General features: G+C 45.1%; 1 protein-coding gene across 1 annotated transcript in view; it reads right to left on the minus strand.

Annotated features, from left to right (window-relative positions):
* Positions 1-5,467: 5,467 nt before the first annotated feature.
* LOC141088727 (uncharacterized) overlaps positions 5,468-22,150 on the minus strand; it is a 114,955-nt gene continuing 98,272 nt past the window's right edge. The window contains exon 3 of the mRNA XM_073574910.1: positions 5,468-5,573. Coding sequence (XP_073431011.1) covers positions 5,468-5,573 — 106 coding nt within the window. The remainder of the gene's footprint in view (positions 5,574-22,150) is intronic.

Consider the following 22,150-nt stretch of genomic DNA (forward strand, 5'->3'; position numbering starts at 1 on the left):
CGACTTTATTGGGATCCATTCTCAAACCTTCTGGGGAGAAGATATATCCAGAAATTCAGTCCTTATTTGTTCAAATTCACATTTTTTGAGTTTTATATAGAGATGATTCTCCTGTAGGCATTCCAGGACTAACTGGACATGCCTACGATGCTCCCCAGAGGTATCTGAAAATATAAACAACAACAAATTGATCCAAGAAATCTCAAAAAACATAAATAATAGCTGGCAAAGAAGAAGTTTGAATGAAGCCTTTCTCTAAATTTTCATCTAGGTATTCTTTTAGTACTTTCAATTCTGGTTCAGAAAGATTGTAAATTCACCAAAATGGAATAGATTGTCCAGGAAGCAATTGAATGGGACAGTCATAAGAATGATGAGGAGGCAGCAGTTGATTGGCTTTTTTTGTTACTGCAGACCTCACTGAACTGCTGTTACTGAGATGGCAATGTATCATAATTCTCATGAGAAATCTCAGATGCTTGAATTTGTTTGAATACAGATAAATTAACATGGCAACTGTTCTTACAGTTGTCAGAGGAAAAGGTAATGGTCCTCGATACCCAGTTGATGGAAAAGTTATGGATTGAAAAGCAGGTAATTCCTAGAATAACTGGAAATTTTGGCGAGGAAATAAAATGAAAACTAAGGCCGGTTTCACATTGGCGCTTTATGGTGCAGCGACGGTCTGCGCACAGCCGCCGCTAAGCCCCACCCCCTGCCGGCTCCCTGCCCGCCCCTTCCGGTCATCGACGCCTACTAGCGCACATGGACGCTTGCGATCTGCGCACCCTATTTTTAGCATAGGGTGCACAGATCGCGCGCTGGCCGTGCGCTAGCAGGATTTTGCCGTGCGCTGCGCACTTTTGAAGGTGCGCCCGTGTGCGCCGAATGCAGCATGTTGCATTTCGGCACGCACGGCGCACCTTCAAAGGTGCGCAGCGCACGGAAAATCCTGCTAGCGCACAGCCAGCGCACGATCTGCGCACCCTATGCTAAAGATAGGGTGCGCAGATCACAAGCGTCCATGTGCGCTAGTAGGCGGTGATGACCGGAAGGGGCGGGCAGGGAGTCGGCAGGGGGCGGGGCTTAGCAGCAGCCGTGCGCAGGCCATCGCTGCGCCATTAAGCGCCAATGTGAAACCGGCCTAACATCTTCATGAAGAGTTAATTCAATATGAATTTCAAATTCAAATGTCTCGTGTGTAACACGTGCAGAAAATAAAGGTGGTCAATCCACAGTTTCCTTATCGATTGGCATGGATTTAGTCCTAATTGCAATGTTATGATCAAGTGTAAATGGTAAGTTCATAAAATTCCCTACTGCTCCAGAATCTAACATGGCAGAGCTTTGAATTTGTATTGGCTTCTGATTAGGACCTAAATGGGAATGACTAAGGCTAGTTTCACATTAGCGTTTTTTTGCGCAGCGCATCGGGCGCATAAAAAACGCAAAGAAAAACGCAAAACAAACGCGCGTTTTTTTAACGTCATGCGCACGCTGATGTGTAAAAAAACCGCAGCGTTGTTTGCGTTTTACATGCGTTTTTTGCATGCGTTGGCGTTTTTTATGCGCATGCGTTTTTAAGTGTGACGTTTTTTCCATTGTCTAGAGAACATTCTAGACTTGTTTCACTCAAAAACGCATGCGTAAAAAAACGCAACCGTGCGCAAGACCATGCGTACGCATGCGTTACCATAGACTTCAATGTGTTGTTTTTGCGCATTCAGTGCGCAAGCGTGCGCATGCGTTTTTTTGCCGAGACAGGGCGCACCAAAAAATCCAACATGTTGCGTCTGGCGCACCTGGCGCAAAAGACAAAAAAACGCATGCGCACGAAAACGCAAGTGTGCGCAAAAACATGCGCACGTCATGTTAAACATAGGTGCGCAGTGCGCATGCGCACGGGTGCGCACGATGCGCTGCGCACAAAAGCGCAAATGTGAAACCAGCCTAAATGAGATGATGGTGATTGCTCTTTGCCTTTATCCTGCATTAAAGATGAGATAGTCTGCATAACAGGATCTGGCCATTCAGAAAGGTCTAAATCGCTTGCAGTGTTGTCATTTGTTAAGGTTGTAGTCCTTTTATTAGGACAGTTAAATGTAAAATGTCCAGAACCCCCACAATGGAGGCATACATTTTCTGTACGTCACCTCTCCATCTCTACTGCAGAGAGTTTTTCAGATTACATCAATTTGTAGAGTTTCAAGCACACTTTCCATTTCGTATTGTTTTTTTAACTGAGTAAATGTTTAATTAGGGGTGTTTCCAAATACTCACAGTCTTTCCTTTCTTCATTCAATGAGTCTCTCATCAATTTGGATCCACAATTATATAAAGTCCTCTAAATATTTAGTGCTCTTAACCCTTGCAAAACTGAAAAAATCCTCTGAAATAATATGATGATTGATGATCCCTTCCAAGCGTAGAATAGTAAGCAGAGTGTTCCCAAATTACCGTCTAAATTTTCTTAACTATCACAGACTCAAAAATGCCATGGAATTGTATTTGAAACCTGGAGTCCCAACCAGGAGATTAACGGTCTTTGAATCATTAATAACCCAGACCAAACGCCCAAGAGTTATACTGACAAAATTGTACCAGATACTCATGACCAATTCAATCTCTGTAAAAAGAGCGTATATACTGGTGTGGGAGAAAGAACTGGGCATCACACTGCAGGACTGGGAAGTTGAACATATATAAAAATTCATATGGCCCGTCCGGATGTGTGAGAGTCCAAGAAAACTCCTATAAGATTGTTACTAGGTGGTACATCACTCCAGTGATAACACATAGATGGTATCCCAATATTCCTCCAATTTGCTGGAGATGTGCTACAGATAAGGGAACATTCCTTCACTTATGGTGGTCTTGCAATATGATAAAGCCATTCTGGGAAGGTGTCCTGAAAATTATCACTAAATTGTGCAAGCTTACAAAACCAAATCCTTATTGTTATTTCTGGTGGCGGCAGCTGAATTACTTATTCCTCCAAAATGGCGCTCCCAGAGTTGCCCGTGCACTTAAGAGTAGATACAAAAAGTAGATCAGTTGTACTATATAGAAGAAATAATCGCATATACAAACCTCTCCCATGCTAAATTTAGGGAAATTTGGGCTCCATGGATATCATATAGAGAGTCTGATGAATATTACGGACTTCTTCAAAGATAGTAAGTTGAAAGAGTCAAAAAAATGGTCTTCCTCTTATACAAAAACTAGACCAGATGCTAAGGCAATGATAACACTATCCCTGAAATCCTTCTGGGATAGTCTGAATTTAGGCGTCATTCCGCCCCCCTCCCCAGCCTTGGGAACTTTTCTATCACTCCATTCCTATCTTCTGTTTATTCTTTTTATATCTGTATTTTATACTGTTTAGCTTTTAGAAATGTATGTAAAAGAATTAGTTTCCTAGAGAATAATTGTACAGGAGACCGAACTACATGGCTTTACAATAGGATATCGGATCTCTACTGAGGAATTATTACGGTATATATGAACAAATATGATTAAGGTCATGTTTGTATACTTACCTTTGATTAATCAAGAAAGGACTTTCAATACTCAGATTGTAAGACTACATACTTTTCAAAGAATGTTCTTTTTTGCTTTGCATTTAAAAATCAATAAAGAGATATAAAAAAAAAAAAGAATAGTAAGCAGAGGCACTGGCGTATTGAAAGGGCACTCAGGTTTTATGACGCCTCGCCTGGGTAACAGGTCCAATCAGCTGAATGGGTCATGTGAATGATTGATGTGCATGGTGAGCACCGCCTCCACTCTGATGCGGCAACATGACAGTCACGTGCCAGGACATTCATCAGATGCATTAAATATAGCCTACACAACAACTACTATATAAGACACACTGATTCACATTATTTGTACCTCCTGATAAAACTGCAGAGGTGGTGAAAAGCGCACCGAGGTGTAAGCACCTGTGCCGCAGTTGCCTTATCATGGCCACAGGAATTTAGTTACTTTTAATGTTGTACATTTTACATGCTATGCAATATTTATGCCAAGATATATACACAGAGCACTAGTGCCTATGGTGAGTACTTGTGGCGAGTACACCATTAATGCCAACTTGGTCACCTTTTTACAACTCTGCAAGCTAAACCTGCTTTACTACCTGTATCATAATAATTTCATGAAAAACCACCCCATTTATATTAGTCAGGTAAGTACATAAAAGTATAACACTACAAAAATGGGTATTACAATGGACATAATAAGACTATCGCAAATATATATGTAAAATATATGTAAGAAAAAACAGTGACAAAAGTCCCACACAAAAGTTTACAAAATTACAAAATAATTTTTTTAGAATATATCAGGAATATAGGAGAAAGGTGGAGTAAGAGTCAATAATGACCATAGATAGCACATGGGCAGAAGCATAGGGCACACCAACGGTACATGGACAAAGGGATAAATCTGATTTTATCAATGTATAATGTAAAAATTAAATATTCAACATTATCCCATATTAGTATAAAACAACCAGTCGTGGTGTACAAAATAGAGACATAAATATAACCATCACAAATGGTGGAACCTGCCACCTCATATAATGAATACTAAATACAATACTCGCACCAAATAAGTTCACTACATAGTATTAGCTCTAGACTGGTTGGTAGTAGAAGTCCACCAAGGTGTACCCTCCCCGACGCACGTTTCGGCTAAATGGTCTTCCTACCCCTTGATTCGCATTTCCCAGGGAGCATTGCACCTAGGATTTCACTGATTGAGCGCCTTTGCCGGCTGCCGCAGTGTTTTCTTTGACTGGTCTCCCTGAGGTCAGTGATTGTTTTGTGATGTTGGTCTGCTAGGCATTGCTCCCACCTAGCCAGAATCCTACTCCACACTGATGAGGGGCAACAGCTGTCTGTGGATGGGTACCTGGCCTTGGTATTTCCCTTGTCATATCTGTAAACTCGTAAAGAGCTGGATATTGACTTAAAGGGCCACTTAATATGGTGGTACTGGTGGTTTCCGAAAGGAACCACCCCTTGGCTGGGTCCTTCCCTGGAGGAAGATCTGGCTAGTCCCGTGTTTGAGACTCTTAAATGCCTGATGCCTGTTTACGATATAGTTTTACGGCATCACTACTTGTCCTTCCTTTTTTTCAGATTATTGTTATATTTCTATTTTCTTAATATAGTGTTATTTAACTTTAAATAAATATATTACTTTACATTATCCTTTGTGATCTCCTTCCTTTTGCTCTGTTTTGGTTATTCTCAACCCTTGCAAGTTCATACTTTAGTAGCTCTGATAATCCTCAAAGAAATTGACTCCTCTGGGCAGATGGCTGCCACCTAGTGGTGAAATTCTGAGGTATATTCATCTACAGAGTTCGGCCCTTGATGTAAATTATGTAAATTGGTTTCAGCGGTAGCGCCACTATTCGGGTCATGAAACACTTGATCTATAGCTGTGATGAAGGAAACTAAGTAATTAAGTAGGTCACAATTCTTTTCCATGCAAGAGCGTCATCAGTCAGGAGATGAATGATGAAAATAACCTTTTTCACTGGTAAACGGAGAAGGTTGATTCTGGAAATAGAAACAACATTAAGGAATACATGCTAATGATGACGATCCCCTCTGAACTTTGCAAGCAGTGGCATGCGTGCGTTTGATTCTGAGCCTGAGTTGTGCAAATCCAGAATTTACCTCCGTAACTCAATAATTTATTTTAGCTTATGCAACACCTGTGTTTTCGCAACTTAGAGAATTTTTATTGGTATGTGGCACCAAAATTCTGAAGCTCAGCAAATTCTTGCATCAGGGTGGCTGTAACAGACTTGCAAGATTACTCTGTTATGAACTGACCTAAGCTGAAGTGTTGGTATTGTAACTACTGAGGACAACATCAACAGGATCAGTAGATTACAGGGTAGAGCCAATCAGTAACTCACAGCGGAGACAATCAGGAACAACACAGCTAATAGTATCTGGGTTAGCAAGAACTTCCCAGCGAGCCCAATAGGTCAGAGGGAAGAGCTGCCGTCTGGTACACAAGAGCTATCCACAGATTTTCAATGATGTTCAGATCATTGAATTTTTTTTAAATAATGCCAGTAACTTTCCTCACATATATCTTATTTTTATTATAGATATGGACTTTGGGTGACATAATACAGTGTATAAGTGTATAAGGAGCTGTGGGGACCATATTGCCGTATATAAGGGGCTGTGGAGGCAATAATGCTACATGCTAGGGGCTGTTGGTGCCATAATACTGTATATCAGGAGCTGTGGGGGCCATAATACAGTATATAGGGGGATTCGGGGGCTATAATACAGTATATAAAGGGATATGTGGCTCACAATTCAGTATAAAAAGGGCTGTGGAATGCATATGGGCGTCATAATACATTATATAAGGGACTGTGAATGCCATAATTCTGTATATAGGAATCTATGGGGGTTATAATACAGTGCATAAGAGGCTGTGAGGGCAATAAGGCAATAATCTATATATATATAAAACTGAGGGTATGTATGTGTGTGTGTATCAAGCCACGCCCACTCCACATAGCCCTGCCCACTCCACATAGCCACTCACGCCTCATGCAGAGCCCCGTATAATAAATATCTAATCTAATATATACCGTATGTAAATAAATATCTAATCTAATATATATATATATATATAATGTAGGATCGCACGCATTCAGCAAAGCATCGCATTAGCTAGGCATCAAGCAAAAGTCAGTTATTCCATGGCAAGGAATTAACATCCATCTTCTCTATTCACACAGGTAATCAGATCATTCAACTTCTGAACTGATCCACCCTGCATGTATTTCACTCCATTCAATGTTAACAAGCAGCCTGAATGGTAATCAGATCATTCAATGTCTGAACTGATCCACCCTGCATGTATTCACTCCATTCAATGTTAACAACCAGCCTGAATGGTACAACTCCCCACCTCTGCTGGCTATTTTTTCTGCTGCAATATATCCTATTGGTAACCATTTCATTGAACTCCTTTGCTATAATTCATCTGTTACATTGTTCTCAGTACTTACTGTTGTATATCCTTGGGGGAGATCACTGTAGATGTTATCATGGGAGAGGTGCTATAGCATAGAGATGGAATCAGGGCTAGCATCTTTGATCATCTATTCCACATCAGGATGTTGAGCAGCTGTTGCTAATTTATAACAAACAGCTCCCACAATCCCTCTCTCTTGTCCCTGTATTGGGGCCTATAAATTTAGAAACATTCTAAGGGGTACAGGCATGTGTGGGGTCGCACGCATTCAGCAAAGCATCACATTAGCTAAGCATCACGCAAAAGGCAGTTATTCCATAGCAGTTAGTCAGGGTAGGAATCAGGCAACCCACACCTTGCACTCTCTTTTATCCATGTGCTTTATTTCTATCCTCCTATGTTCCCTTGCCATCCACATTCCCCACCCCATCTCCCTCCATTATGATTCATACACATCAGCCCATCTATAATTCCCTCTCCCATGTACAGCTCCCATGCACTTCTCACCTTCCTGAAAAACCTCAGCCCATATTGCCCATACACATTGCAGAAAAAAACTTCCTACAATTCCAATAACTACTTGCTCTTTATCTTCCTACTCCTAAAGATTTCAGGGGACAGCTCCCCCAACCCCAGTCCACCATCCCCCAACTTCAACCCGATCCCTACCTCATATCAAAACCATAATAATCTTATTAATATTACTTGCAATCTCACATCTCCTTCTTTTAATTGTGCCCTCTGTGTTAGGGATGACGAAATGCACTAAATATAAATAATAGGACGTGTGTTCGCCGCCCAGGGTCCACCATGCAGTAGGTGTAACAACCGCTGCTGAGTAATGGCAGACTCGCTATATGGCGGTATACTGCGCTCGAGTTAAACGTCAGCCGAGGTGCGCAGAGCGGACTCTGTTAAACTCACAGAGGCGCTAAAGCATAAATGCCGAGCCTGTTAGCTTCACAGGTCTCAGCTGGCGTGCACACACGGTATATGGTCACAGGACACAGCCTAAGACAGAGGTCGGTGTCTGTCTTGACATACCGCGCGTGTGGCGTCGCTACCGCGGATGCCGGTAAGTGCTGCTAACTGCAGCGCGGCAGTAACTACTGCCGCTATACGACAGTGCCGTGAGGATCTTCTGGAAAAGGACTTCTCCTGCACCGACGGAAGAGGCATCCACCCCCAGGATAAACAGATTATCCACATCGGGACGGTGTAAGATGGGAGCGCCAGCAAAATGGGATTTTTGAGATGAGAAGGCCTTGGAGACCTGTTCAGACCAAGCATTAGGATTAGCTCCTTTCTTTGTGAGAGCAACCAAAGGAGCCACCAGTGTGGAAAAGTGAGGTATGAACTGGTAGTAACCCTAGGAAGCGCTGCACCGCTTTGAGTGAGTGTGGTTCCTGCCAGTCCATTACCATTTGCAGTTTGGCCGGATTCATAGCCAACCCCTGGAATGAGATGATGTAGCCCAGGAATGGCAGGGACTCCTGCTCCAGCTGGCACTTCTCCAGCTTGGCGAAAAGAGAGTTCGCCCGCAGACGGTCGAAGACCCTGCAGACGTCTCTCCGGTGGGATGTCAAATCTGGCGAGAAGATGAGGATGTCACCCAGATAGACCACCACCGAGGTGGAGAGTATATCGCGGAAGATGTCGTTGACGAAATCCTGGAAGACAGCAGGCGCATTACAAAGGCCGACGGGCATGACCAGATATTCGTAGTGGCCATCCCTATTATTAAAGGCTGTCTTCCACTCGTTTCCTTCGCGAATGCAGATCAGGTTGTACGCCCCCCGTAGATCTAATTTCGTAAAGATCCGGGCCCCTCGCAACCTGTCAAATAGCTCAGAGATCAACGGGAGAGGTTATTTGTTTTTAACGGTTATGGCGTTGAGACCTCTGTAGTCAATGCAGGGACGTACCATATATACTCGAATATAAGTCGAGATTTTCAGCCCAAAAAATTGGGCTGAAAGTCCCCCTCTCGTCTTATATTCGAGTCATATACAAAGGGGGTCAGAGGGGGAGGGGGGCGGGGGTGTCAGGTCATACTTACCCGTCCTGACGCTGTCTCTTGAGCCCCCAGCTTCTCCCCGTGCTCTCTCTTCCTGCCTTCAGCGGTCACGTGGTGCCGCTCATTAAAACTCATGAATATGCGCATATTAATGAGCGGCACCACGTGACCGCTGAATGCAGGAAGAGAGAGCGCGGAGAAGCTGGGGACTCAAGCGACAGCGTCAGGACGGGTAAGTATAGCGATACTCACCTGTCCTGCGTCCATGGCTGCTTGCTGCTGTCTGTCATCGGTCAGTGACTTCAGACAGCAGAGGGCGCGGTGACGTGGTTAGTGCGCGCCGCGCCCCCTGCAGTCTGAACATCACTGACTGATGACGTGCAGATAGCGGTGAGCAGCCATGGACGCAGGACAGGTGAGAATCTGACACCCAGCGACGGAGAGGTGAGTATGTCATTTTTTTTATTTTTACATGCAGCAGCAGCATGGGGGCAGCATATGGGGGAACAACCTATGGAGCTATTTATGGGGGCAGCATATGAGGGAACAATCTATGGAGCTTCTTGTGGGGCAGCATATGGGGGAACAATCTATGGAGCTTCTTCTGAGGACACCATATGGGGGGAATAATCTATGGAGCATTTCCCACCCTAGACTTATACTCGAGTCAATAAGTTCTCCCAGTTTTTTGTGGCAAAATTAGGGGGGTCGACTTATACTCGGATCGACTTATACTCGAGTATATACGGTAACTCTCCGCTCTTCTTCTGCACGAAGAAGAACCCTGCACCAGGCGGCGACACCGACTTTCTGATAAAACCTCTAGCCAGGTTCTCCCGGATATATTGAGACATAGCCTCTGTCTCAGGGATTGACAGCGGATACACACAGCCTCTAGGAGGTTCCGTGCCTGGCAGAAGATCTATCGGGCAATCGTAAGGACGGTGCGGCGGGAGCGTCTCCGCAGATTTTTTAGAGAAGACGTCCGCGTACTGGTGGTAAGGTTTAGGAAGCGCGGAGAGATCAGCAGACACTTCAGTGGAAGCTACCTGAACACTGCCACTCAGGCACCTTCCCTCACAGTCCTTGCTCCAACCCAGTATATTCCCCGAAGCCCAATCAATATGAGGGGAGTGACAACGGAGCCAGGGAACTCTGAGAAGCACCTGGTCGATGCCATATGGCAAAGTGAACAAGGACAGAATCTCACGATGAGAGGGTGAGATTGAGAGCCCGAGTGGGGCTGTCTGGTGGGTCACCTGAGATGGTAAAGGTGCACCATTAACCACCCTGATGGTCAGAGGTTGGGGCAGTAACACCAGTGGAATAGCGTGTTTCTGGGCGAAGGTCGAGGACATAAAGTTCCCCTCAGCCCCGGAATCCATGGTAACCTCTACCTCCCAGGTGGAGGCCCCGCTATCTAATGTCCCTTGGAATACCGGTTTGGGAGAAAAGGGTCTCATATTTGTCTGACCACCACCTACGACCACTGGACATGATCGTTTTTCCGACCACAGAGGACACGTGCTAGCCAAGTGACCAAACTGCCGGCACTGGTAACAACGCGCGGAGCTTCGCACCGGACGTGGTTTGGGGCCGGCGCGAGACACCTCCATAGGTTTGGAGGTTGTAAGCTCCTGAGCGGGAGATCTTAGCGGCTCAGTGAAGGTGGGAGCTAAGTTAACCCTTCATCTGGATTTCGCACGTTCCAGTCCGCGCTCCATAAACAGGAGATGGCAATCACTTTCTCCAGACTTGTGGGGACCTCTCTAGTTGCTAGAGCATCTTTGACATGCTCTGCTAACCCTCTCCAAAACTCAGGGATGAGTGCTTTATCGGGCCACTCCAGTTCGGAAGCCAATGTCCGAAATCCGACGGCATAATGGCTGACCGAGAGAGACCCCTGTGTTAGGGCCAATAATTGGAGAGAGGTGTCATGCATGATCCGTGGTCCCAAAAATACCTGCTTCAGAGCGGCGAGGAACTGAGCAGCCCCCTGAACCATGGGATCATCACGCTCCCACAATGGCTTTGCCCACTCTAATGCCCTGCCAGATAAAAGAGAAACAATAAATCCCACCTTAGCCCGCTCTGTAGGGAACCGTGCAGCCAGTAACTCAAGCTGGATAGAGCACTGACTCACAAATCCCCTACAGGTGGTGCTGTCACCCAAAAACTTGTCGGGGAGCGGGAGGCGAGCTATTGTCGGCATAGGCATGAGTGTGGGCACACGTGAGACAGCCTCTGTGACTGCCTGAGCAGCGGCTAGCGTAGCATTCGCAGCTGAGGTGGTTCTCTCGATAGCCACCATCCCGCTCTCCAGCTGCCAAATGTACCGCTGCAGCTGCTGAAGGTCCGCCATTACTAGCCAGACCCTGGTGCTAGTATAATGTTAGGGACGGCGGAACACAGTAAATATATATAATAGGAAGTGCGTTCGCCACCCGGGGTCCACCGTGCAGTAGGTGTAACAACCGCTGCTCAGTAATGGCAGACTCGCTATATGGCAGTATACTGCGCTCTGGTTAAACGTCACCCGAGGTGTGCAGAGCGGACTCTGTTAAACTCACAGAGGCGCTAAAGCATAAATGCTGAGCCTGTTAGCTTTACAGGTCTCAGCTGGCGTGCACACACAGTATATGGTCACAGGACACGGCCTAAGACTGAGGTCGGTGTCCGTCTTGACCTACCGCGCGTGCGGCGTCGCTACCGCGGACGCCGGTAAGTGCTGCTAACTGCAGCGTGGCAGTAACTACTGCCGCTATATGACAGTGCCGTGAGGCTTCACACTATCGGACGCTGGTGTAGCTGTGTGGTATGCACTGTGGCGTATGGCTTGCCACGGACTGGCGCTGACTATAACTCTAATTCCCTATCCACATGCGTAATATCAGAGGGAAGGGGTTTCATAATGAGTCAGTCACCAGAATCACACATCCGTCACCATTCACACATAGCATGTATAGCCTATACTAGTGCATGGCCGAGCGGCCATGCGGGCCTTTTATAGCCATGCGCTTCTGGGACCTTCCAGACCTCTGAAATGGGCCAATCAGATCAGGACAAGGACCTGAGCACGTGACCCCCGATCTCCACTGGGAGATCGTATCATGGGCATGCCCAGTAGCACGGTGAGAGGACTTAGCCTCTGGAGTGGTTTCCTGCAAAACAGGCTGCGCTATCATTGCTGGTCCAGAGGTGGCAGCAACATCCAGACCCAGAGAGCTGGTCCGAGCAGGGCGCCTGGATCGCCGAGATTGCTGTGCGGTTCCCTGAGTGTTTGGAAAGGAATGGGAGACCGCTGGATATATGGCTCTGGATTCCAGCTGCAGGAACCCGACGCCTAACACTCTGGAATCCACGGTCTGCATGTAACAAACTTCCTTACCTGCACAATTACTTTCTGAACAACTCTCTGAATCTGTTGGCCCTCACTGAAATCTGGATTCAGGATTCTGATACAGTCTCCCCTGCAGCCATTTCCCATGGTGGCTTGCAATTCTCCCATTCCCCGAGACCCACAAACAGACTTGCTGGTGGAGTCGGCTTACTCCTGACCCCACAATGCACTTTCCAGGTCATCTCCCCAGTTCCATCACTCTCACTCCCTTCTTTTGAAGTTCACACCATCAGGCTCTTCCGTCCCCTCTCCCTCAGAGTAGCGGTCATATACCGGCCCCCAGGCTCACCCACTCGCTTCCTTGACCACCTCTCAGCCTGGCTGCCGCACTTCATGTCCTCAAAACTACCAACCCTTATCTTGGGAGACTTCAACATCCCCATTAACAGCCCCACTTCCACATCTGCATCCCAGCTTCTATCACTATCCACTTCTCTAGGCCTCTCACAGCTTTCAACCTCTGAGACACACAAGGACGGTAACACCCTTGACCTGGTCTTTGTCCTGCTCTGTGCAATTTCCTACCTAAATAACTCACTGCTTCCCCTCTCTATCCACAACATTCTCTCCTTCATGCTCACAAACTCTCGCCCACCCCTGCACACTCCTATCTACCACACATTCAGTAATCTACAAGCCATTATCCCTCAGACACTTTCAGACTCCCTACACTCATCACTGTCCCTAATCTCCTCTTTTTCCTGTCCTGATCTGGCTGTTCATCACTACAACGAAACTCTTAGAAGCACCCTTGACCAAGTAGCGCCCAACACCCTCAGAAGCTCCAAACACAGAGTAAAATAGCCCTGGCTCACATCGCAAACTCAACATCTCCAGTGATGCTCTAGGAGTGCTGAACGTCTATGGAGAAAAACCTGCTCCCCAAAAGACTTCACTTCAAATTTATGTTAAGAACCTATAACTCTGCCCTTCACATCGCCAAACAGACCTACTTCACCACTCTGATCTCCTCACTAGCCAACAATCACAAGAAACTTTTTGACACCTTTCACTCCCTCCTCAGGCCAAAAGCACAAGCCCCTATCACAGACATTTGTGCTGATGACCTGGCCTCTAACTTTATAGAAAAAATAGCTAATATCCATCAGGAAATCCGCTCTCAAGCAGTGCCGTGACTCCTATCCCTTCCTGAATTTCCCCTGGCTCACTTTCCACATTTGATCCCATCACAGAAGAAGTCTCCAAACTCCTCTCTTCTTCCCGTCTGACTACATGCACTACTGACCTCATTCCCTCACATCTCCTCCAGTCTCTCTCTCCAGTCGTCAAAACTCACCTAACTACAATCTTTAATCTCTCCCTCTCCTCGGGCATTTTATCTTTCTCCTTCAAACACTATTGTTACTCAATTACTAAAGAAATCCCCTCTCGACTTATCCTGCCTTACCTGTTACCTCTTCACTCACTCCCTCCTAGGCTCTTCATAGTCCAGCTTCTGCCCCTACATTCGACTGAAACTGCACTCATCAAAGTTATCAATGACCTTCTGACAGCAAAATGTAACGGTGACCACCCTCTGCTCATTCTTCTCGACCTTTCTGCAGCTTTCGACGCCATTGACCACCGTCTCCTACTCTCAAGGCTCCAGTCACTAGGCATTAAGGACATTGCTCTCTCCTGGTTCTCTTCCTATCTTTCTGACCGTTCCTTCAGTGTTTTACTCGCTGGCTCCATGTCATCTCCTCTTCCTCTCGCGGTCAGGGTACCTCAGGGCTCAGTCCTTGGCCCCCTTCTCTTCTCTCTCTACACGGGCCCAATTGGACAGACCATCAGCAGATTTTGCTTTCAGTACTATCTTTATGTTGATGACACACAACTATAAACGTCATCCCCCGACCTTACCCACGCTGTACTACAGAACGCCAATGACTGTCTGCAGTCTCCAACATCATGTCCGCTCTCTATCTGAAACTCAACCTCTCAAAAACTGAACTTCTTCTGCTCCTGCCGTCTACTAACCTCCCTAAATCTGACATTTCCCTCTCCGTGGGTGGCACCATAATAACACTCCGGCAGCAGGCGTGCTGTGTGGGTGTTTTTTGACATCAATCTCTCCTTCACATCCCATATATAATCTCTTGCCCGCTCTTGCTGCTTACACCTAAAGAACATCTCTAGAATCCTCCCTTTTCTCACCATGGAAACAACAAAAAACCCTCACTGTCGCACTGATCCACTTCCATCTGGACTACTGCAACGCTCTATTAATTGGCCTCCCCATTACTTAACTTTCACCTCTCCAGCCCATACTTAATGCAGCAGCCAGGGTCATCCATCTGGCTAATCGGTACTCGGACACGTCCGTTCTTTGCCAGTCCTTACATTGGCTGCCCATTCATTATAGGATGCAATTCAAAGTCCTTGTTCTCACCCACAAAGCTCTCCACAGTGCAGCGTCCCCCTACATATCCTCCCTCATTTCTGTCTATCAGCCTAACCGACTGCTGCATTCTGCAAACAACTTTCAACTAACCTCTGCGCCAATTCTCTGGAATGCTCTACTCTAAGAAATTAGGACTATCCACAATTTGCATAGTTTTAGGCGCTCCCTCAAAACACATTTGTTCAGAGCGGCCTATCACATTCACTAATCAAAGTCATTTTATGTGTAAGTGTGCATGTGTAGCCCATTCACTATCTACATCTATTCCTCACTCCCTCAAGATGGCTGGACGATCATTGTAAATACACCACTGAAAATACATACCTGTACTTTGTATCTCCCCAACCTCATTGTAGACTGCAAGCTCTCACGAGCAGGGTCATCTTATATTGCTTTAATTATTATATTGTTAATGATGCTACTTATGACTTGTGTTTTGGAACTGTTAAACTGTAAAGCGCTGCAGAATATGTTGGCGCTATATAAAGATTATTATTATAAAAATCTAATATATATGTTTCATAGGCACATTTTCTTGACCACATCAGGTTACACTGCCTGTGTTGCCCATAGCAACCAATCACTAAGCATCTTTCATTTCACCAGAGCTGTTTAAAAGTTGAAAGCTGAGCTGTGATTGGTTGCTATGAGCAAGTTTTCCTTGTAGACAGTTGTGGTAACTGAGGCCTATTATTCTTATGATTTCTATGGTGTTATCATCCTTCTGTAAAGCAGGAAATAACACAAAATATTACCGTGCCAATACAGACAACCCTCTGACACAGACTGCACGGGGAGCCCAGAATCAGGAACTTCTCTTTGTCTGGCATGAAGCATCTCCTTAACTTAAAAATGTAAATACAGATTAAAGAAAGAAACACAAGATGTAACAGCGTCAATCTGACAATGCCTGGTTCACGTTAAAATTATTTTTACAGCTACTACTAATCAACTAATGCCACTCCAAATTAGTCTTTCTTTACAATTTCTAACTAAAAGGTATTGCACTCAGGGGGCGGTGTCGCTGCACTGAAATGCTCTGTGCTGCAGGGACACTGTGTAAGGGGGTCGACCATACCGCGGGTACCTGCGTGCAGGGTCTGGAACTGTTGAGGCTGCATCCCCTGTTGTTAGGGGAAAGTATTAGCAAGCTGGACCTTCCTGCTGACTGAGGGTGGTGGAGGATATAAAGAAAAAGCGCACGCAGCAGCGCTGGTTTTCCACCAATCCAGGGTAGCACGCAGTCAGGCAAGTGGCGCACTCTGCTCCCCCTCCCCACCAGGTACCGATGCTGCAACAGGCTGCTTAAGGAGAGTCCCCCGCCATTTGCAGAGGGACTGCTGTGCTCAGGGGAGCCATATGTTCAGCAGTCCAGAGAGAGGAGTGCTCCGTCCTGGAAGCACCAGCATCGTGCAGCCCAGCATCCGCCATCTCCCATCGCCAACAGCGGTGACCAGAGAGAGAGAGGAACGTGCAGTGTGTGCCTGGTGACTACCAGAGAGAAAGGCGCCGTATGCTCCGTGTCTATGAATACAGCGCATGGGACACAAAAGAGGAACCGGGTACGTGACAGACACTTGCACCTTGATTTTGCCAGTGTATATTTGCTGAGCCACGTTGGGCTCATACAGGACTGTGGCCTTGTCAGCCACTGCCACATATGAACAAGGGGCTCAGCGGAAGATACCGGAGACCAACTGCTGCTGCCACAAGACGGGGCATTGTTGTCTTCAGGATCCCACTGGAAAAGGCATCACGTGTGCTGTTGTCGGCACTATTGACTTCATAGTCTGAGGAACTATTGACTTTCTAGCCAGAATTCAACAGAACTGCCTTTACTCTATCCGTTGTTCTTTACCCCTGAATATCCTTTGCAAATTGTACTGTTTTGTCCTCCCTTTAACTGTTTGCTCCCTGCGTGGAGTATTCCCCTGTTAGGTAAAACTGGTAACCCTTGCTCTGCCTCCTGTCCGTCACTGCATCCCACAATGCCTCCACCGTGTACTGTATAAACAGGAGGGAACCTGGAGATGACATACAGGTATATACTATAAACAGGGGAGATGACATACAGGTATACACTATATACAGGAGGAGATGACATATAGCTATATACTATATACAGGAGGAAATAACATACAAGTATATACTATATAGAGGAAGAGATGACATACAAGTATATACTATATAGAGGAGGATATGACATACAAGTATATACTATATACAGGAGGAGATAAGATACAAGTATATACTATATACATGAGTATAAGACATACAAGTATATACTATATATTATTTACAGGGGAGATGACATACAGGTATGTACTATATATAGGAGGAGATGACATACAAATATATACTATATACAGAATAAGATGACATACAATTATTTACTATATACAGGGGAGATTACATACAGGAATACACTATATACAGGAGGAGATGATATACAGGTATATGCTATATACAGGAGATGACATACAGGTATATTCTATATACAGGAGGTGATGACACCCAGGTATATACTGTATACAGGACTGTGGCCTTGTCAGCCACTGCAACATATGAACAAGGGGCTCAGCGGAAGTTACCGGAGACCAACTGCTGCTGCCAGAAGATTGTTGTCTACAGGATCCCACTGGAAAAGGCACCGCGCCTGCTGTTGTCGGCACTATTGACTTCATAGTCTGAGGAACTATTGACTTTCTAGCCAGAATTCAACAGAAATGCCTTTACTCTATCCATTGTTCTTTACCCCTGAATATCCTTTGCAAATTGTACTGTTTTGTCCTCCCTTTAACTGTTTGCTTCCTTGCATGGAGTATTCCCCTGTTAGGTAAAACTGGTAACGCTTGCGCTGCCTCCTGTCCGTAACTGCATCCCGCAATGCCTCCACCATGTACAGACGGGAGGGAACCTGGAGATGACATACAGGTATATACTTTATACAGGGGAGATGACATACAGGTATACACTATATACAGGAGGATATGACATACAAGTATATACTATATAGAGGAGGATATGACATACAAGTATATACTATATAGAGGAGGAGATGACATACAAGTATATACTATATACAGGAGGAGATCACATACAAGTATATACTATATACAGGAGTATAAGACAAACAAGTATATGCTATATACTATTTACAGGGGAGATGACATACAGGTATATACTATATATAGGAGGAGATGACATACAAGTACAGTATATACTATATACAGAATAAATGAAAACAGACCAAAAGCAGCAACAGCCAATATGAAGGGAAGCCACCCACAAGCACAATCATAGTGGGACATCAGTGAGGCTCCCTAAAGGACACTCCCAAATACTAATATGAAACCAAGAGAAACACACTGGAGTTCAAAGTCCATAATTATAAAAACTAATGAAATTTATTATAGCAACTTAAAATGACAGGAACAATAAATACATATACATATAATGCAGTATAAAGATCAGGCAGTAATGGCTGGGGTCAATAGTAATAAAGTTAAAGCAAATTTGATTACAATGCAGGGAGCACACAGGGCTTAATAAGCTCACACCTCTAACAATAATAGTCTAAATGCAAATGTACAGACAATAATCTGAGGTGTAAAGAAATGCTCAAGCAAAGTGCTAACCCATGATAAACTACCCAGGACGACAGACCGCTGCAACCGACACGCGTTTTGCTCACTCTTTTTCAAGGTGTGGTGTAGTGTGCCAGAACGGGTCACCCTTAAATATCCCCAAGACACATTGTGTTTCCATGCCTACCGATGATGCAAGTTCCGGGGACGGTTCCCGGACACAAGCGCCGCTATTGTGCTCAGCTGGTGTTGTAAAGCTGACAATACCATACGTAACTCATCACTCAGGCGCCAGTCACAGTTGAACTTCTGGCGATGGTGGCGAATCCTCTGGATCCTCATAATGGTCTTGGGTCCAGCAGATGAGGTTATGAAGAGGGATACGTCCTTATTCTCAGCGGTGAGTGTCTCAACACTATGGAGATTTGCCGCACTGCCCAAACACAGTTTACAATGGGCAGCCTGGTTCGCTGTGCCGAATCGACACATGCCTAAGTCCCGTTCACAGACCTTGTTTCTCACGGTCAGTACTGTCAGCAGGGGCGGCTGTGACAGTGTTGTCGGCTGTGTCAGTGGTCTCAGCGGCCTCATCGAGGACAGTGATGTTGGCTGGGACAGCGGTGTCTGAGCTTTACTCAGTTGACGGTCTCCTGTCAAAGCGCTCTGCCATCCCAGGCTCTGCTCTGCCCAGACCCCTCTCAGCTGATTTTACCTCACAGGCATCTCGCGTGCCCAAAGTTCCCGCCCAAACTGTCTGGACACTCGCGCGCTGCAGCTCTGTCCGCTTAACCACGTTCCCATTCTCAAACACAGAGTATGGTCTGGAGTCTCAAGCTTTCTACCCCGCAATATAGGTGACAGCCCTGATGGTTCCGAACCCTTCAAGGAGGAGACATGCCTAGTTAGTTCCTTCCCCTTACAGTATTAATGATGAATATTGTTAAGACAATTTTTTGGGCAGTGTGGAGGGCATTCACAATAAGAGAGACAGTGTGGGGTTCACATTTTGTGAAGGGAGCAAAGTGAGGGCAATTATTTATTCAGGGGCATAGCGTAGGGCAAATATTTTACATAGTAACACAGTAACATAGTTAGCAAGGCCGAAAAAAGACATTCTCGCATCCAGTTCAGCCGTTATTCCGTCAAATAAATCCCCAGATCTATGTCCTTCTAAAGAACCTAAAAACTGTAAGATACAATATTGTTATGCTCCAGGAAGACATCCAGGCCTCTCTTGAACCCCTCGACTGAGTTCGCCATCACCACCTCCTCAGGCAAGGAATTCCAGACTCTCACTTCCCTAACAGCAAAGAATCCTCTTTTATGTTGGTTAGAAAAACCTTCTCTCCTCCAGACACAGAGAATGCCCCCTTGTGACTGTCACCTTCCTTGGTATAAACAGATCCTTGGAGAGAAATTTGTATTGTCCCCTTATATACTTATACGTGGTTATTAGACTGCCCCTCAGTTGTCTTTTTTCTAGACTAAATAATCCTAATTTTGCTAATCTCTCTGGGTATTGTAATTCCCCCATCCCCTTTATTAATTTTGTTGCCCTCTATCTATTGTACTTGCTTTAATTCCATTGTATCCTTCCTGAGCACCGGTGTCCAAAACTGTACACAGTACTGCATGAGCGATTTAACCAGGGATTTGTACAGAGGTAGTATAATGCTCTCATCATGTGTATCCAGACCTCTTTTAATGCACCATCCTGTTTGCCTTGGCAGCCGCTGCCTGGCACTGGCTGCTCCAGGTAAGTTTATCATTAACTAGGATCCCCAAGTCCTCCATGTCAGATTTACCCAGCGGTTTCCCATTCATTGTGTAATAGTGATATTGATTAATTTTTCCCATGTGTATAACCTTACATTTATCATTGTTAAACAGCATCTGCCACCTTTCGGCCCAAGTTTCCAACTTATCCAGATCCATCTGTAGCAGAATACTATCTTCTCTTGTATTGACTGCTGTACATAGTTTTGTATCATCTGCAAATATCGATATTTTACTGTGTAAACCTTCTACCAGATCGTTAATAAATATTTTGAAGAGAATAGGTCCCAAAACTGACCCCTGCGGTACCCCACTGGTCACAGCGACCAAGTTAGAGAATATATCATTTATAACCACCCTCTGCTTTCTATCACTAACCAGATGCTTACTCATTTACACACATTTTCCTCCAGACCCAGCATTTTCATTTTGTGTACCAACCTCTTGTGTGGCACGGTATCAAACACTTTGGAAAAATCAAGATATACCACATCCAATGACTCACCTTGGTCCAGTCTATAGCTTACCTCTTCATAAAAACTTATTAGATTGGTTTGACAGTAGTGATTCCTCATAAACCCATGCTGATGTGGATTTAAGCAGTTATTCTCATTGAGATAATCCAGAATAACATCCCTCAGAAACCCTTCAAATATTTTACCAACAATAGAGGTTAGACTTACTGGCCTATAATTTCCAGGTTCACTTTTAGAGCTCTTTTTTGAATATTGGTACCACAATTGCTATGCGCCAGTCCTGCAGAACAGACCCCGTCGCTTTACAGTCCCTACATATAAGAAATAATGGTTTGTCTATTACATTACATTACTTAGTTCTCTTAGTACTCATGGGTGTATGCCATCCAGACCTGGAGATGTATTTTTTAATCTTATTTAGCCTGCTTCGCACATCTTCTTGGGTGACATTTAATATAGGGTTTTCTTTGTCTCTCGGCATTTCACCTAGCATTTTATTTTCCACCATGAATACTGTTCTGTCTCCAACATAATAAATGACTGTCTATTTTGATAACATATATTCAGTGATAATGCTCAGTTTTCCATAGATTTTGATGTTCTCCATTTTGTCTCCATCTAGTGGCCAAAGTAATTACTACAGTGCTATTTCTATTTGTTTTCGTTCTTGATTTCCCTCCAATTCCCAATGCATCCTGGGTAGGTTTGCAAGGGATTGTGGTTAGCTCAGCCCACTTCCTTCCAGTCCACCATTATCCTTCTGCTTGCATACTGGATGCACCTCATCCCTCTACTCCCCCCGCGTCAGCATCGTCGGTGAGTAATCACACTCCCCACATCTAATCGCTGTCCTAGATCACCCCGCTTAGTTAGCTCTCCCCTGGTTAGCTATTAGCGCAGGTAATCTATGTAATGTATATTATGTATTTCTATGTACCCATACTGACTGATTGTATTATATGTTCACCTGTAGTTTCACCATGCCAATATACCATCACGTTCAATAAAGCACAGATTCAACCTACAGTTTTCTTATTGGACCCCCGGTATAGCAGTTTAGCTGCCTGTATACGCTACATGAATCCCGGTTCATTAGTAAGGACAGAATAACAGTGGAGAAGAAGGTGTTTATATATTAGTTTTTTCCTCGTCATCTACAACCATTCTTTCCTACCAATTTTTTAAGGGGCCTACATTTTCATTTTTGATTCTTTCACTATTGATATAGTTGAAAAAGAGTTTGGGATTAGTTTTAGGGTGTGTGGACACGCTGCGGATTGTCCTGCGGATTTTTCCACGCGGATTTGTCAAAAACCGCAGGTAAATCTGCAGGTCAAAAGACCTGCGGTTTAGCTGCTGCAGTTTTTCTGTGGCTTTGCCTGCGGTTTTTCCCTGCGGTTTGACACCTGCCATGGAGCAGGTGCCAAACCACAGCGGAATCCGCACAAACAGTTGACATGCTGCGGT

This window comes from Dendrobates tinctorius, unplaced genomic scaffold (assembly GCF_039654945.1).
Source record: "Dendrobates tinctorius isolate UK_male_01 unplaced genomic scaffold, ASM3965494v1 ptg000040l, whole genome shotgun sequence".
In the NCBI taxonomy this organism is placed as follows: domain Eukaryota; kingdom Metazoa; phylum Chordata; class Amphibia; order Anura; family Dendrobatidae; genus Dendrobates; species Dendrobates tinctorius.